Source organism: Salmo salar, chromosome 14 (genome assembly GCF_965601325.2).
Source record: "Salmo salar chromosome 14, fSalSal1, whole genome shotgun sequence".
Taxonomy (NCBI): domain Eukaryota; kingdom Metazoa; phylum Chordata; class Actinopteri; order Salmoniformes; family Salmonidae; genus Salmo; species Salmo salar.
In genome coordinates, this window is record NC_138304.1 from 94,809,677 (window position 1) to 94,827,415 (window position 17,739).

At 41.8% G+C, this 17,739-nt stretch overlaps 2 protein-coding genes across 4 annotated transcripts in view; both read right to left on the minus strand.

The window, feature by feature from the left end:
- Positions 1-3,971: 3,971 nt before the first annotated feature.
- Positions 3,972-11,865, minus strand: cbx3 (Chromobox protein homolog 3). Of its 3 annotated transcripts, none has more exons than XM_014142921.3 (5): positions 11,726-11,865; positions 5,702-5,850; positions 5,244-5,412; positions 4,997-5,091; positions 3,972-4,707 (listed from the first exon to the last, which is right to left on the minus strand). In XM_014142921.3, the coding sequence occupies exons 2-5, from the start codon at positions 5,842-5,844 to the stop codon at positions 4,581-4,583; spliced, it is 534 nt and encodes a 177-aa protein (XP_013998396.1). In that variant the 5' UTR covers positions 5,845-5,850; positions 11,726-11,865; the 3' UTR covers positions 3,972-4,580.
- Positions 11,866-14,751: 2,886 nt separating this feature from the next.
- The window catches only part of LOC106570514 (endoplasmic reticulum membrane sensor NFE2L1), a 44,562-nt gene continuing 41,574 nt past the window's right edge, over positions 14,752-17,739 (minus strand). The window contains exon 5 of the mRNA XM_014142932.3: positions 14,752-17,439. Within this exon, the coding sequence (XP_013998407.1) occupies positions 16,658-17,439 (782 nt within the window). The 3' untranslated portion in view covers positions 14,752-16,657. The remainder of the gene's footprint in view (positions 17,440-17,739) is intronic.

Consider the following 17,739-nt stretch of genomic DNA (forward strand, 5'->3'; position numbering starts at 1 on the left):
AGAACTTGTTCTCAACTTGCCTACCTGGTTAAATAAAGGTGAAATAAATAAATAAATAAAATTTAACACAAAATCCGGGGAGAGCCCAGCTGAGTATAAGACTGTCATCTGCATAAAAATGGATGAGAGAGCTTCCTACTGCCTGAGCTATGTTGTTGATGTACATTGAGAAGCCTTGGGGTACTCCCTTGGTGACAGGCAGTGGCTGAGACAGCAGATTCTCTGACTTTATACACTGCACTCTTTGAGAGAGGTAGTTAGCAAACCAGGCCAAAGACCCCTCAGAGACACCAATACTCCTTAGCCGGCCCACAATAATGGAATAGTCTACTGTATCAAAAGATTTGGCTAAGTCAATAAAAATAGCAGCAAAACATTGCTTAGAATCATGGGCAATGGTGACATCATTGAGTTCTTTTAAGGTTGCAGTGACACATCCATAACCTGAGTGGAAACCAGATTGCATTCCAGAGAGAATACTATAGGCATCAAGAAAGCCAGTCAGTTGATTATCAACAAGTTTTTCCAACACTTTTGATAAACAGGGCAAAATAGAAATAGGCCTATAACAGTTAGGATCAGCTTGATCTCACCCTCTAAATAAAGGACAATCGTGGCTGCCTTTCAAGCAATGGGAACCTCCCCAGAAAGTAGAGACAGGGGGCAGCAACCTTAAAGAAGAAAGGCTCTAAACCATCTGACCCAGATGTTTTTTTTGGGGTCAAGTTTCAGGAGCTCCTTTAGCACCTCAGACTCAGTGACTGCCTGCAGGGGGAAACTTTGTAGCGGGACAGGGGAAAAAGAGGGAGAAGCATTGGGGATAGCCGCATTAGAAGGGGTGGGAGATGAGGAAATGTTGGACGGGTAAGAAGGCATGGCTGAGTTAAATAGGAATCCTGACTTAATGAAGTGGTGATTAAAGAGCTCAGCCATGTGCTTCTTGTCAGTAACAACCACATCAACATTAAGGGACATGAGCAGCTGTGAGGAGGATTTAATCGCCAGGTCTTTAACCATTTTCCAGAACTTCTTGGGGTTAGACCTACAGAGAGAGAACTGCTCCTTAAAGTAACTCATTTGGCGTTCCGGATAGCCTGAGTGCACTTATTTCTCATTTGCCTGAACGAGAGCCAGTTAGCCTGAGTGTGCGTGTGCCGAGCCTTTTGCCAAATGCAGCCAAATGCAATTATTGAGGTGGAGTAACTCTGTAAGATCGCGGTGGAATCTGTTTTTAATTCTCGTTTTCTTTATGGGGGCGGGTTAACAATATCACTGAAAATATCAAAAAAGAAGGTCCAAGCGTCTTCGACAGAGGGGATCAAGCTGATTCTATACCATTTTACAGAGGCCAGTTCATGAAGGAAGGTTTGCTCATTAAAGTTTTTTAGCAAGCGACTATGACAAATCAGGACAGGTCGTTTCACTGTGCAGCCATTACGAACACAGGCTGTAAAACAGTGATCAGTGAGGTCATTACAGAAAACACCAGTCTGATACCTACAGTTGAAGTCGGAAGTCTACATACACATAGGTTGGAGTCATAAACTCGTTTTTCAACCACTCCACAAATTTCTTGTTACAAACCATAGTTTTGGCAAGTCGGTTAGGACATCTACTTTGTGCATGACACAAGTCATTTTTTAACAATTGTTTACAGACAGATTATTTCACTTATAATTCACTGTATCACAATTCCAGTGGGTCAGAAGTTTACATACACTAAGTTGACTATGCCTTTAAACAGCTTCCAGAAAATGATGTCATTGCTTTAGAAGCTTCTGATAGGCTAATTGACATAATTTGAGTCAATTGAAGGTGTACCTGTGGATGTATTTCAAGGCCTACCATCAAACTCAATGCCACTTTGCTTGACTTCATGGGAAAATCAAAAGAAATCAGCCAAGACCTAAAAAAAAAATCGCAACCCTCCACAAGGCTGGTTCATCTTTGGGAGCAATTTCCAAACCACATTCATCTGTACAAACAATAGTACGCAAGTATAAACACCATGGGACCACACAGCCGTCATACCGCTCCGGAAGAAGACGCCTTCTGTGTCCTGGAGATGAACCAACTTTGGTGCGAAAAGTACAAATCAATCCCAGAACGACAGCAAAGGACCTGAAGATGCTGGAGGAAACAGGTACAAAAGTATCTATATCCACAGTAAAACAAGTCCTATATTGACATAACCTGAAAAGCTGCTCAGCAAGGAAGAAGCCACTGCTCCAAAATGTCCATAAGACTACGGTTCGCAACTGCACATCGGGACAAAGATCAACCTTTTTGGAGAAATGACCTCTGGTCTGATGAATCAAAAATAGAACTGTTTGGCCATAATGACCATTATGTTTGGAGGAAAAAGGGGGAGGCTTGCAAGCGGAAGAACACCATCCCAACCGTGAAGCACGGGGTTGGCAGCATCATGTTGTGGGGGTGCTTTGCTGTAGGAGGGACTGGTGCACTTCACAAAATAGATGTCATGAGGAAAATTATGTGGATATATTGAAGCAACATCTCAAGACAGTCAGGAAGTTGAAGCTTGGTCGCAAATGGGTCTTCCAAATGGACATTGACCCCAAGCATACTTCCAAAGTTGTGGAAAAATGGCTTAAGGACAAAAGTCAAGGTATTGTAGTGGCCATCACAAAGCCCTGACCTCAATCCTATAGAAAATTTGTGGGCAGAACTGAAAAAGCGTGTGCGAGCAAGAAGGCCTATAAACCCGACTCAGTTACACCAGCTCTGTCAGGAGGAATGGGCCAAAATTCACCCAATTTTTGGTGGGAAGCTTGTGGAAGGCTACCCGAAACATTTGACCCAAGTTAAACAATTTAAAGGCAATGCTACCAAATACTAATTGAGTGTATGTCAACTTCTGACCCACTGGGAATGTGATGAAAGAAAATTATATTATTCTGACATTTCACATTCTTAAAATAAAGTGATCTTCATAGATTTAGGACAGTACACATCTCCTTCCTGAGCGGTATGATGGCTGCATGGTCCTGTTTATACCTGCGTACTATTGTTTGTACAGAGTAACACGGTACCGTCAGGCGTTTGGAAATTGCTCCCAAGGATGAACCAGACTTGTCTACAATTCCCCCCCCCCCCCCCCCCCGAGGTCTTGGCTGATTACTTTTGATTTTCCCATGTCAAGCAGAGGCACTGAGTATGACAGCAGTTTTTTAAATACATCCACAGGTACACCGCCAATTGACTGAAATGATGTCAATTAGCCTATCAGAAGCTTCTAAAGCCACGCTGTTTAAAGGCAGTCAACTTAGTGTATGTAAACTTTTGACCCACTGGAATTGAGAGAGCGAAGAGTTTGACTCCAACCTATGTATATTTCCAACTATACGTCATCTCAACCAGCCTCCCGCCTTCCATTTACATTTAAGTCATTTAGCAGACGCTCTTATCCAGAGCGATTTACAAATGGGTGCATTCACCTTATGATATCCAGTGGAACAACCACTTTACAATAGTGCATCTAAATCTTTTAAGGTGGGGGGGGGGGGGGGGGGGTTAGAAGGATTACTTTATCCTATCCTAGGTATTCCTTAAAGAGGTGGGGTTTCAGGTGTCTCCGGAAGGTGGTGATTGACTCCGCTGTCCTGGCGTCGTGAGGGAGCTTGTTCCACCATTGGGGTGCCAGAGCAGCGAACAGTTTTGACTGGGCTGAGCGGGAACTGTGCTTCCTCAGAGGTAGGGGGGCCAGCAGGCCAGAGGTGGATGAACGCAGTGCCCTTCCCTCTGGAGACTTCTAGTGCAGATCTACACTGATCTCAAACTTCTCCAGAATCAGAATGAAAAAGTTCTGTCACTGTGCCAGATTTCTAATCCCAGCACAACTATCTTCTGACAGAGTTCTAGTCTATGGTTACTAGTCATGAGCCATAACAGTTACAACTACACTAGTGTTAGGTCATTGCTTTGTAACAAAACTCAGCCCAGGCAGAGGGGGTGGTAAAATGAAGCATATAAACCTTTATTGAACAGCTTCTTGAAAAAAATATTTACAAAGTGAATATACAGCAAAAGACACTGTTCAAGGGATTCAAGTATGCAACCATAGGGGGGAAAACTAGTTTCATGGGAGGGAGAAGATGGGAAAGGGGGCTAAACAGTGAACAGCCATGCACCACCTTGAAAATACATGTCTGACAAGTGATTATATGGGTGGGGGAGAAATAAATCAAGATTTCATATGATCCACGGTGTTCATTTTCAAACATAACTATATAATCGACTGAGGAACTAGTCCCTGACAGTTTTGGATGAGGAATAGGTCCATGAAAAGAGAAATCACCCATACCCTTATTTCCACATCCTACCCATTTCTCCACATAATTCTCAGTCCCTTTCCCAGTAAACAATGTTGTCCTATCACTAAAATATGTACCAAAGCACAGGCTTTCACCCAACTGCTCTGCACTAACACTATGGCTAAACATATTGTAAATGTCAAAAAAGTACAGGGGGCGAGAGAAGCGACATGAGAACAGTCCTGAGAGGCAGGATCAGGATGGAGGTCGAAGGTCAGGGGCCAACAGCTGGGCAAGGAAGGGGTGCTACTGCGCCTCATCCTCAGGACAGGAGTGCCAGGTCAGCCTCTCCTCGTAGAAGGAGATGACCACCTGAGGGCAGCGGGTGTTGGCCTCCCGGGCCGGGACTAGGTCTGCCTCGTCCGAGTCTTTCCTGAAGAGCCATGGGACAGTGGTTGGTGTTTACTACTGGCTACTGATAGGAATAATAAGGTTGACCTATTCAGCTAGTAGCACTATTCAGTATAATGAAGTCCAGGTGCACATTATAAAAATAGAATGCCAAGTACCCCAAAGCAGTCATTTTAGGAGGTGAATATTGTTATAAACAGGGAAGATAAATTACATGAGGAATGGCTTGGGCTGTGCAACACTGAAAAGGGGGTGATATTTAAGAGGAACAGCACAAGCTAGGAGGTTATGTTTCACAATTTGAGACTCACCACTTCATCAAGAACATAAGTTCTCCACTACTGTCAGTTGCACCGATGATCCTCTCTGGGTCCAGGCTCCTGGCAAAGCCCCGTGGCTTGTCACTCTGAAACACACAGTACAGAAATAAACCACAGCTTCCATGCAACCCATCTGGAAGATAATTCTGATGCAACCCATCAGAAGATAATGATACAATAACCATTGCACACAGACTAGCCTACACAACACCACCCTACAATGATTTTAAACACTCACCACATCCTTCTTCTTCTTGGCTTTGTTTTCCTCTGACTCTGGCTCATCTGTTGAGGACTTCCTCTTGTTGGAGTCAGGCTTTTCTACTACGTTCTTCTGGGCTTCCAGGAAGGCCGAGATCAGCTCAGGACAGTCCAGGTTATCCTCTGGCTCCCAAGTGTTATCCGCTCTGAAGGGAAAGAATAGTAAGTGTATATTTCTACAACAGACCATCAGCATGCTGGTACGAAGTCAGGGGCCACCAGCCCCTGACACATGCTCTAGAAATGCAGCAGACTTAACATTTTTCAAGTGAGCTATAACTAACTAAAATGGCAGTCAAATTCAATTCACAACTCAGATTAAACTAGCTAGGTTCTGCAAGATAAGCATGCCACAGACAAGCACAACCCCATATCAGGGAAGCACTTCCAGGCCATCAAGGCAGTGGGCCTGGGTCCCCGGAACTGTACACTCACTCTGTAAATCCTTTCCACTTGAGGAAAAATTCCACCTTCCCATTGACGATGCGCTGGTCCATCACCTTCTCCACAACATACTCCTCCGGCGGCTCTGCCTCCAGCACCTCCTTCTTGCCTTTGCCATTCTGCTTTTTACCCATGTTAGGCTGCGAAACAAGAGGGGAGGAGGTTTTCATCTTTTTAAAGAGACGAATTTGGGTTTTAATAACATGAGACCACCTGACAATGTTTACACAGGTTATTGTTCAGAACAGGGTTTCCCAAACTCTGTCCTGCACCCCTCCCGTCCCCATGCATGCTTTGTTTTACCCTCTAGCACTACACAGATGATTCAAACAACCAACTCATTCAAGCTTTGATTTTAGTCAGCTGTGTAGAGCTGGGGCAAAAACCAAAATGTGCACTCAGGACTGAGTTTGGGAAACCCTGGTCCAGAATATCAATACAATAATTATAACACTTGTAGTTTGCTGTACGCCCACAATAAACTGGCCAGTGAAAAGCTCCAAGTAAAACGGGGGGGCAAGAGTGTGCTTTAAGACCATGCAGACCACTCCGAGCGGTTGAGTCGGCTGTTGAGTGTTTATCCAACTGGATAATACATATACACTACCGTTCAAACATTTGGGGTCACTTAGAAATGTCCCTATTTTTGAAAAGCACATTTTTTGTCCATTAAAATAACAAATTGATCAGAAATACAATATAGACACCGTTAATGTTGTAAATGACTATTGTAGCTGGAAACGGCAGATTTTTTTTAATGGAATATCTACATATGTGTACAGAGGCCCATTGTCAGCAACCATCACTCCTGTGTTCCAATGGCACGTTGTGTTAACTAATCCAAGTTAATCATTTTAAAAAGGCTAATTGATCATTAGAAAACCCTTTTGCAATTATGTTAGCGCAGCTGAAAACTGTTGTTCTAATTAAAGAAGCAATAAAACTGGCCTTTGTTTAGACTAGTTGAGTATCTGGAGCCTCAGCATCTGTGGGTTCGATTACAGGCTCAAAATGGCCAGAAACAAAGGACTTTCTTCTGAAACTCGTCAGTCTAATCTTGTTCTGAGAAATTAAGGCTATTCCATGCAAGAAATTGAAGATCTCGTACAACGCAGTGTACTACACCCTTCACAGAACAGTGCAAACTGGCTCTAACCAGAATAGAAAGAGTGGGAGGCCCCTGTGCACAACTGAGCAAGAGGACAAGTACCTTAGTGTCTAGTTTGAGAAACAGACGACTCACAAGTCCTCAACTGGCAGCTTCATTAACCTGTTTAGGATAGGGGGCAGTATTGTCACGGCTGGATAAAAAAAACGTACCCGATTTAATCTGGTTATTACTCCTGCCCAGAAACTAGAATATGCGTATAATTATTTCATTTGGATAGAAAACACCCTAAAGTTTCTAAAACTGTTTGAATGGTGTCTGAGTATAACAGAACTCATATGGCAGGACAAAACTCCATACAGGAAGTGCCCTCTCTGACCATTTCTTGGCCTTCTATAACCTCTTTATCAAAAATACAGGATCTCTGCTGTAACGTGACATTTTCTAAGGCTCCCATAGGCTCTCAGAAGGCGCCAGAACGGGGAATGATGACTCTGCAGTCCCTGGGCGAAAAACAGTAGGGCTTCTGAGAACAATGACACGGGCGCGCGCGTGCATGTGAAGACTCCATTTTCTATTTTTAGTGTTTGAACGAAAACAAGGTCTCCCGGTCGGAATATTATCGCTATTTTACGAGAGAAATCGCATAAAAATTGATTTTAAACAGCGTTTGACATGCTTCGAAGTACGGTAATGGAATATTTTGAATTTTTTTGTCACGATATGCGCCGGCGCGTCACCCTTCGGATAGTGTCTTGAACGCAAGAACAAAACGCAGCTATTTGGATATAACTATGGATTACTTGGAACCAAAACATTGGGTGTTGAAGTAGAAGTCCTGGGAGTGCATTCTGACAAATAACAGCAAAGGTAATCCAATTTTTCTTATAGTAAATCTGAGTTCGGTGAGTGCCAAACTTGGTGGGTGTCAAAATAGCTAGCCATGATGGCCGGGCTATCTACTCAGAATATTGCAAAATGTGCTTTAATAATAATAAGTAATTTAGTAAATTCACCGGAAGTTTGCGGTGGGTATGCTAGTTCTGAACGTCACATGGTAATGTAAAAAGCTGGTTTTTGATATAAATATGAACTTCATTGAACAAAACATGCATGTATTGTATAACATAATGTCCTAGGAGTGTCATCTGATGAAGATCAAAGGTTAGTGCTGCATTTAGCTGTGGTTTGGGTTTATGTGACATTATATGCTAGCTTGAAAAAATGGGTGTGTGATTATGTCTGGCTGGGTACTCCTGACATAATCTAATGTTTTGCTTTCGTTGTAAAGCCTTTTGAAATCAGACAATGTGGTTAGATAAAGGAGAGTCTTGTCTTTAAAATGGTGTAAAATAGTCATATGTTTGAAAAATGGAAGTCTTTGGATTTCTGAGGTGTTTGTAATTCGCGCCACGCTCCATTATTGGATATTGGCGAGGCGTTCCGCTAGCGGCACATCTAGATGTAAGAGGTTAAATAGTACCCGCAAGATACCAGTCTCAACATCAACAGTGCAGCGGTAACTACGGGATGCTGGCCTTCTAGGCAGAGTTCCTCTGTCCAGTGTGATTTATTTTGCCTATCTTCATCTTTTTTTTATTGGCCAGTCAGATATGGCTTTTTCTTTGCAACTCTTTCATTTCTTTGCTTATTTTAGCAGTTCTTGCCATAATATGGACTCGGTCTTTTACCAAATAGGGCTCTTTGTATACCACCCCTACATTGTCTTAACACAACTGATTTTCTCAAACGCATTAAGGAAAGAAATTCCACAAATTAACAAGGCACACCTGTTAACTTCTTTGGGATCTAGGGGCAGTATTGAGTAGCTTGGATGAATAAGGTGCCCAGAGTAAACTGCCTGCTACTCAGGCCCAGAAGCTAGGATATGCATATTATTTGTAGATTTGGATAGAAAACAATGAAGTTTCTAAAACTGTTTGAATGATGTCTGAGTATAATAGAACTCAGATGGCAGGCAAAAACCTGAGAAAACTCCAACCAGGAAGTGGGAAATCTGAGGTTTGTAGTTTTCCAATTGCCTATCCTATATACAGTGTCTGTGGGGTCATATTGCACTTCCTAAGGCTTCCACTAGACGTCAGTCTTTAGAACGTTGTTTCAGGCTTCTACTGTGAATGGGGAGAGAATAAGAGCCATTTGAACCAGGTGTCTGGAAAAATGGCATTAGCTCAGTCACGTGCGCAGAGTTCCTTTTCATTTCTGAAGACAAAGGAATTGTCCAGTTGGAATATTATTGAAGATTTATGATAAAAACAGCCTAAAGATTGATTCTATACATCGTTTGACATGTTTCTACAAACTGTAATGCAACTTTTGACTTTCCGTCTGGACTTAGGCATTTGGAATAGTGAACTGAACGCGTGAACAAAAAGGAGGTATTTGGACATATGACTTTATCGAAACAAAACAAACATTTATTCTGGAACTGGGATTCCTGGGAGTGCATTCCGATGAAGATCAAAGGTAAGTGAATATTTATAATGCTATTTCTGACTTTTATTGACTCCACAACATGGCGGGTATCTGTATGGCTTGTTTTGGTGTCTGAGCGCTGTACTCAGATTATAGCATGGTGTGCTTTTGCCGTAAAGCTTCTTTGAAATCTGACACAGCGGTTGCATTAAGGAGAAGTGCATCTTTAATTCTATGTAAAACACTTGTATCAACGTTTATGATGAGTATTTCTGTAAATTGATGTGGCTCCCTGCAAAATCACTGGATGTTTTAGAGGCAAACATTACCGAACATAACGAGCCAATGTAAACAGATTTTTGGATACAAATATGAACTTTATCGAACAAAACATACACGTATTGTGTAACATGAAGTCCTATGAGCGCCATCTGATGAAGATCAAAGGTTAGTGATTCATTTTCTCTTTCTGCTTTGTGTGACTCCTCTCTTTGGCTGGAAAATGGCTATGGTTTTTTTGTTGTGACTAGGCGCTGACCTAACAATCATATGGTATGCTTTCGCCGTAAAGCCTTTTTGAAATCAGACACTGTGGCTGGATTAACAAGTTAAGCTTTTAAAATGGTGTTTAATACCTGTATGTTTGAGGAATTTGATTTATGAGATTTGTTGTTTTGAATTTGGCGCCCTGCAATTTCACTGGCTGTTGTTGAGGTGGGACACTAGTGTCCCACATATCCCAGAGAGGTTAATTGAAATGCATTCCAGGTGACTACCGCATGAAGCTGGTTGAGAGAATTCCAAGAGTGTGCAAAGCTGCCAAGACCAAAAGGTTGGCTACATAATCTCAACTATATTTATTTGTTTAACACTTTGTTACTACATGATTCCGTATGTGTAATTTCATAGTTGATGTCTTAACTATTATTCTACAATATAGAACATAGTATAAATAAAGAACCCTTGAATGAGTAGGTGCCCAAACTTTTTACTGGTCTATATATTTACCCCCCCCCCCCCCCCAAAACCGATGCATAAATTGGAGAAAAACTTCCTCAAACGTTTCAAAAATGCTTGCCATTATCCTCCTGAGGAAGATGGGGTGGCCAATAAGCTGTGTACTTTAATATTTTAAATGACCAGTACAGGTCCACAGGTACTCCCAAACCATTCCAACACAAAAGCTGCTTTTTAAAATGGTTACGTACTCACCATCTTTTGGAAATAAAACGATTTCACTCGTAGCGCAAATAATTGGTAATATTTCATAGAAATCTGAAAACACAGGACAGTTACTTTAAAGCTAAAAGTAGTGATACCGCTGTCCCATCGTTGTTTTATTATCCTTACCGAGCTATGAACAAGTCTAGTTGCCAAGCAACATTAGATCATTCGATCAGAATGCTCAAAGTGGCGGGAATCACAGAGCTCGTGCGCCTTGCACTTCATCAATATCCTCAGACAATGCTAACAACATAAATATTAGCTAAACAAAGGGCACACAGCTTGTCATTTTATTCTCGGTAACGTTTGCTAGTTATATTAAATTATAAACGTTTAAGCGCACAGAATCTAACGTTATGCACGATCCGTTGAGCCCCCTCCCCCAAAGCCATTTTTTTAATCAGGCCTAGTCTAATGCCTGTATTGTTTTTGCTAGCAAAGTTAAGTAGCTACTCAATTTTATATTTTTGTTTAACGTTCACTAGCATATAAACGTTACTTTCTAAACTATATTGTAGCTATATTGTCTAAACTCTTAATTTTACTCATTACGATCTATCCTGATGCCTAGTCACTTCACCATGCCTTCACACATCTACCTCAAAAACCTCGTACCTCTGCACAGCGATCTGGTACCCCTGTATATACAGTAATACATTCTTGTATTTTATTCCTCGTGTTACCGTTCAGATTTTGCATTGTAGGGAAGGGCTCGTAAGCAAGCATTTCACCTTAGTTCTAAACAAGCGCATGTGACCAAATTTGATTTGATTTGAAACAACCGGCGGGACCTTAGCCAACTAGGTAGTGTGCCAACATTAGCTAGCTAAATAAACGTTTATCCAGTTATGGTGGTAACTTGCTAGGTAAGTGGAATGTAACTATGTTCGCTAGCAAGCTTCCAGACGTTAGGTTAACAAAGGCCGGACAATTGTGATTGCAAGGCCCAAAACCTGCAACCTGAAAATAGCTACCCCAAGTTACCTAGTTGATTGGTCAGTGAGAATTAGACTGTCCTTTCCTAAGATGGCAGCTACCTAACAAGTTACATAAGCTTCCTAGCTAACACAATGGAAATCACTTTGTCAGTGTAGTTAGCTAGCTAAACTGTAGCAAGTTGGCTACTGGTGGCTAGCATGACCGTCCGCTAAAGCAAAAATAAAGACGACACATATGCATCACATCAATTATAAGTGTACAGCCTATACTTTGCATAATCATTTGACGTTGGATCTTGAGGGACTCACCTTGCAAATCACGAAAAAGCTGATGCAGAATGTACGACGGAAAAAGAACAAGCAGCTTCCTTCTTACCCGCGTGCGGTGCAGAATATATGTTGCTGCTGCGCGCGCGCCAAAAAATAAACCTCCCTTTTCTACGGGTGCCGCAGGGGTAACTAAACTTCCTTATGTGGTTGTTTCAAAATGAATCCAAACCCAGGAAGGTTCTTTAAATCCACAGTATGTAAAATGCACCCCCGGAAAACGCAATGAGATACAACGTAATCGTTTTACCTTTAAATCAAATAATCTAAATCAATCAAATGTTATTAGTCACACACACACATGTTTAGCAGATGTTATTGTGTAGCGAAATGCTTGTGTTTCTAGCTCCAACAGTGCAGTAATATCTAGCAAGTAATATCTAACAATTTCACAACAATACAATTTGGTCTGGACCTGGTTTCCCAAAAGCATCTTAAAAATAAAACTCCACCAAAAAAACTGTCTTTTGGTATTTGTTTCATTACTCCATTGTTGACATAGTCCCAAAATGTTTTACTTGTCAGCAATCAAGTTTTCAAACTACACTACAGTGCATTCGGAAAGTATTCAGACCCCTTTACTTTTTTCACATTTTGTTACAATACATACAGCCTTACTAGTTAAATATATACATTTTTTAAATAATCATTCTAAAATTTTGTAAATTGAGTAAATAAAAATAATATTTACTCATACACACAATACTCCAAAATGACAATGCAAAAACAGTTTTTTATACATTTTAGATGGAAAACATTTACATAATTACTCAGACCCTTTACTCAATACTTTGTTGAAGCTCCTTTTGCAGCGATTACAGCCTTCTTGGGTATGATGCTACAAGCTTGGCACACCTGTATTTGGGGAATTTCTCCCATTCTTCACTGCAGATCCTCTCAAGCTCTGTCAGGTTGGATGGAGAGGGTCGCTGCACAACTATATTCAGGTCTCTCCAGAGATGTTAGATAGGGTTCAAGTCCGGGCTCTGGTTGGGCCACTCAAGGACATTCAGAGACTTCCAAATCATGTCCAATCAATTGAGTTTACCACAGTTGGACTCCAATCAAATTGTAGAAATATCTCAAGGATGATCAATGGAAACAGGATGCACCTGAGCTCAATTTCAAGTCTCATAGCAAAGGGTCTGAATACTTATGTACTTATACTCAAGTTATTTGTTTTTATACATTTCTAAAAACCTGTTTTCGCTTTGTTATTATGGGGTGTGTGTAGATTGATGAGTAAAAATAAATAATTAAATATTTTAAAATAAGGCTGTAACATAACAAAATCTGGAAAAAGGGAAGGGATCTGAATACTTTCTGATTGAAATGTATATGTATATAAAAAAATATGTGGACACCCTTTCAAATGAGTGGATTCGGCTCTTTCAGCCACACCCGTTGCTGACAGGTGTATAAAATCAAGCATACAGCCATGAAATCGCCATAGACAAACATTTGGCAGTAGAATGGCCTTACTGAAGAGCTTAGTGACTTTCAATGTGGCACTGTCATTGGATACCACCTTTCCAACAAGTCAGTTCGTCAAATTTCCAGAGTGGTGCAGCGGTCTAAGGCACTGTGTCTCAGTGCTAGAGGCGTCACTACAGACCCTGGTTCGATTCCAGACTGTATCACAACCAACCGTGATCGGGAGTCCCATAGGGCGGCACACAATTGGCCCAGAGTTCGTCCGGGCTGGGTTTGGCCGGGATAGGCCGTCATTGTAAAAAAAGGATTTGTTCTTAACTGACTTGCCTAGTTAAAGGTTAAATTAAAAAAAGTAGCTCACAGAATGGGACCATCAAGTGCTGAAGTGCATAGCGTGTAAAAATTGTCTGTCCTCGGTTGCAACACTCACTACCGAGTTCCAAACTGCCGCTGGAAGCAACGTCAGCACAAGAACTGTTCGTTGGAAGCGTCATGAAATGGGTTTCCAGGGCCGAGCAGCCGCACACAAGCCTAAGACCACCAAGCACAATGCCAATCGTCGACTGGAGTGGTGTAAAGCTCACCGCCATTGAACTCTGGAGCAGTGGAAACACATTCTCTGGAGTGATAAATCACTCACCATCTGGCAGTCTGACGGACGAATCTGGGTTTGGCGGATGCCAAGAGAACGCTACCTGCCCCAATGGAAGTGCCAACTGTAAAGTTTAGTGGAGGAGGAATAATGGTCTGGGGCTTTTTAGGTTTTACAAGGTTAGGGCTAGGCCCCTTAGTTCCAGTGAAGGGAAATCTTAATGCAACAGCATACAATGACATTCTAGACGATTCTGCTTCCAACTTTGTGGTAACAGTCTTGGTAAGGCCCTTTCCTGTTTCAGCATGAAAATGCCCCCATGCACAAAGCGAGGTCTGTACAGAAGTGGTTTGTCGAGATCTGTGTGGAAGAACTTGACTGGCCTGCACAGAGCCCTGACCTCAACCCCTTTGAACACCTTTGGGAGGAATTGGAACGCTGACGGTGAGCCAGGCCTAATCACCTAACCTCACGAATGCTCATGGCTGAGTGGAATCAATGTTCCAACATCTACTGGAAAGCATTCCCAGAAGAGTGGAGGCTGTTATAGCGGCAAAGGGGTCCCCATGATTGCCCATGATTTTGGAATGAGACGTTCGCCAAGCAATTGTCCACATACTTTGTCATGCAGTGTTTGTAACTTTCAAAATCATCCCCTTATGATGCATTTTCTATCATATGATGCAAAATGTATCATACAGAGATGATGTCTGTATTTTGAAAGTTACATATCTTTTAAACTTGATTGCTGACAAGCAAAACATTTTGGGACTGTGTCAGCATTGGAGTAATGAAACAAATACCAAAAGATAGTTTTTGGGTGCAGTTTTCCTTTAAGTTCATCAATAGAACCATGAAACCAGGCCCTGCTGCAGTAGAGTAGCCTGTGTGTATATTGAGAGTGAGTCTTGAGGTGGGCTAAACATGCCGTCAATACGATTCCACATAGATGTGTTCAGACCAAAGACCTAACACAGACAACTTCGTTTTGTTAAACATTTAATTTTTTTTCTTAGGAAAGAACCATATCACCAAGAACATCATTAGTGCTCTTAGAAAAAGGAGATTTAAGTCACATAACTCAGTTTAACATCCTGCCTCGTACAGCTTTAACACAAATCAATCCCAGTCGAGCTAAGCCATGTTTATATATAAAACAATAAAGAAAAAAATGTTTTATTTATGGATTTTTTTAATTCATTCAGCCTCATTTACTCGAACACACATGGCAATCAGAAAACACACAAAACTAAAAGTGCCAAAAAATAAAAATAAAAAATACAATTCGAAAATGAAAAGATCTGTTCAACCTGGGAATCGGATTGGTTTTGTCCAAGGCAAAACTAACTTCTGAGACGTAAAGAAAATCTTCAATAAAGACCACATGTTTTCACTTGCTTGATGTAGGTACTATATAGCCTACCTTCGACTTTCTTGTACAACTCTGCACAGTATACTTTTTTTCTGGTTTTATCTTTCAGTACACATTTTCTTCAATCTCTGTGAGCATTTCTCAAATAATACACACACATACAACAAGAACACTTTACTTCGGAACACAAAAGTGGGTGAAGGAATTGTTTCAAGAAGTTAAGGAGGGTAAGGTCAGTTGTATCACCAACCTTGACCTACAGTGAAGCGTTTGCAGTGACTTGAGTGCACTTGTGTTCCCCAACCACTCATCTCCCCATGGAATAAAAAAAAATGGTCTCTCCCAAAATCAGCCCAAACCATCCATATAAATCCATTGTAGTTGTGAGGTAGAATGAAAACCATCAAACTCAAAGCCCTGTTTCAAAATATCAGAGAGAGGATGCATACAGTGCTTAAAAAAAATACAAATTGAATAAAAACATATAAAAAGTGATCATACATAAAGCAATATCTACATCTATGCATCACTTTTTTTTGAAAATGTAAAGTCTCAAATGTCATATTTCAAATGACATGTCTAACATGTCGCCAGTTAGATTCAGTTTTGAAAGAATTTCAACTTAAAACTCCAGAACTAGGATGTATGGGGGAACATTGGTCTTTAGAACTTTTCAGAATGTTAGAAATCTTTATCAGATGCCAAAAAACTACTATCAATTTCCAGTTGAGGTTAAAGGCCCAGTGCAGTCAACATTCTGTTTTTCCTGTGTTGTGTATCATATTGTAAAACAGCTGATGAAACAACACTATAAAAGTGTGAAAAAATGTGATCAGTGTTATTTTCTCATAGATGCTGGTTGAAAATCTACACAGGACCTTCTACATCAGCAGGCTTTGCATGGGTGGTGTTTCAACTTGCCTGGCGATATCACCAGGTGTTAAATTAGTTAATAGACCAACAAATTGAGTTCCAAACCGCTCTGCCAATAACAGCTAGTTTTCAGTGCCCCCCCCCCCCCCAGACAGTCCAAGCAAAATTCTTGCCAGCATTTTAATGGAAAACTATTACAGTAAGGTACTTCATTGTCACGCAGAAATGATTTGATATAAAAAGTCTGCATTAAGCCTTTAAGCTATATAATTGAAATTCCCTTTTTAACTAGCCTATAATTTATTTTAGTTGGAAATATTACAATTCTCCTTGTAAGAAATGCTTTAAATGATAAAACCCTTTCATTTATATAGCAAGAAACCATTAGAGTCCAGTGTTTGAGCTACGTTTCTTTTTCCAGAAAAAAAATCTCCATCATTCACACATATTCCGTAATATTTGTATTTACATGCACGTTTTTGGGTTACATTTTTTTCTGCATTTCTGTCCTTTTAGGCTCCCAAGGTCAGAGAGTCCAGACAAGAAGGAAGAGAAAGATCCGGAAACACAGTCACATGACCAGAATCTGGCCCATAAGTTCAGAGAAAACAATAGCACATCCTTAAAACTTCAAGTCTCAGCATCAAGGCTTCTTGTCCTTCTTCCTCTTGTCCGTTTTACCTCCAGCTGTCGTCGAGGCAACACCAGGCCGCCTGATCTGCTGCACCACGACCCTCCCATTGGCCCCACACTGCACGGTGTATCTCTCTGGGGTCAGGGGTCGTCCGGAGTCGTCCCTCAGCCTGGAAAGGACGTCCCTGGAGAGGTGCTCCATGCGCTGGCCTGCAGCTCCCAGAGCCTTGGCCGTGTGCTGCCTCTCCCTGAGCAGCCGATTCCTCTGGGCCTGCAGCCTCTCCACCTCCTCCTGGAGCCCTGTGATGGCATCCAGCTTGCGCTTGCGGCAGTTCTGTGCCGCCAGCTTGTTCTTCCCTCGCCTCCGGATATCCCTCAGGAGGGTGACCTGGGCTGCAGATAGGCCACGTCCCTCCAGCAGCTCCAGGAATTCCTCCACGGGCATGCTGACGATCTCCGTTGCCGAGAGCGGGACGTGCAACTCCCGGGCGCGGAGTTCGTCGCGGCTAAGCTCTCGATCTTCGTAATCCTCCCTGTCATCGTCTTCGTCGCTGAAAGGCTCCTGTTTGATGGTTTTGTGGGGGAATGTGGTGGCTGATGGGTGCGAGAAGGCTGGGGTGGAGTAGCTGTGGTCGTGCCACACACTCTCACTGAGGTCCACAGGTGACCATGTTGTGTCGTAGTCGGCGATGCCCTTGGAGGGGAGGGAGTCTGCCTCGCTGCTGTAGCCCGTAGCTCCGCCCTCATCCTCACAGAACGAACTGGAAGACGCTGACGACACCTCCGACGCACCTGGGAGTCAAATGTACATAGGAATATGTAAGCTACTTTAGAATGGAGATGTAGTATGCTCAACTAGCTATTCAAAAGTGTGCAATGCTTAGAATGCTGCAGATATACAGTACCAGTCAAAAGTTGACACCATTTTCTACATTGTAGAATAATAGTGAAGACAAACTATGAAATAACACATAAGGAATCATGTAGTAACCAAAAGAAGTGTAAAACAAATCAAAATATATATTATATATTCTTCAAAGTAGCTACCCTTTGCCTTGATGACAGCTTTACACACTCTTGGCATTCTCTCAG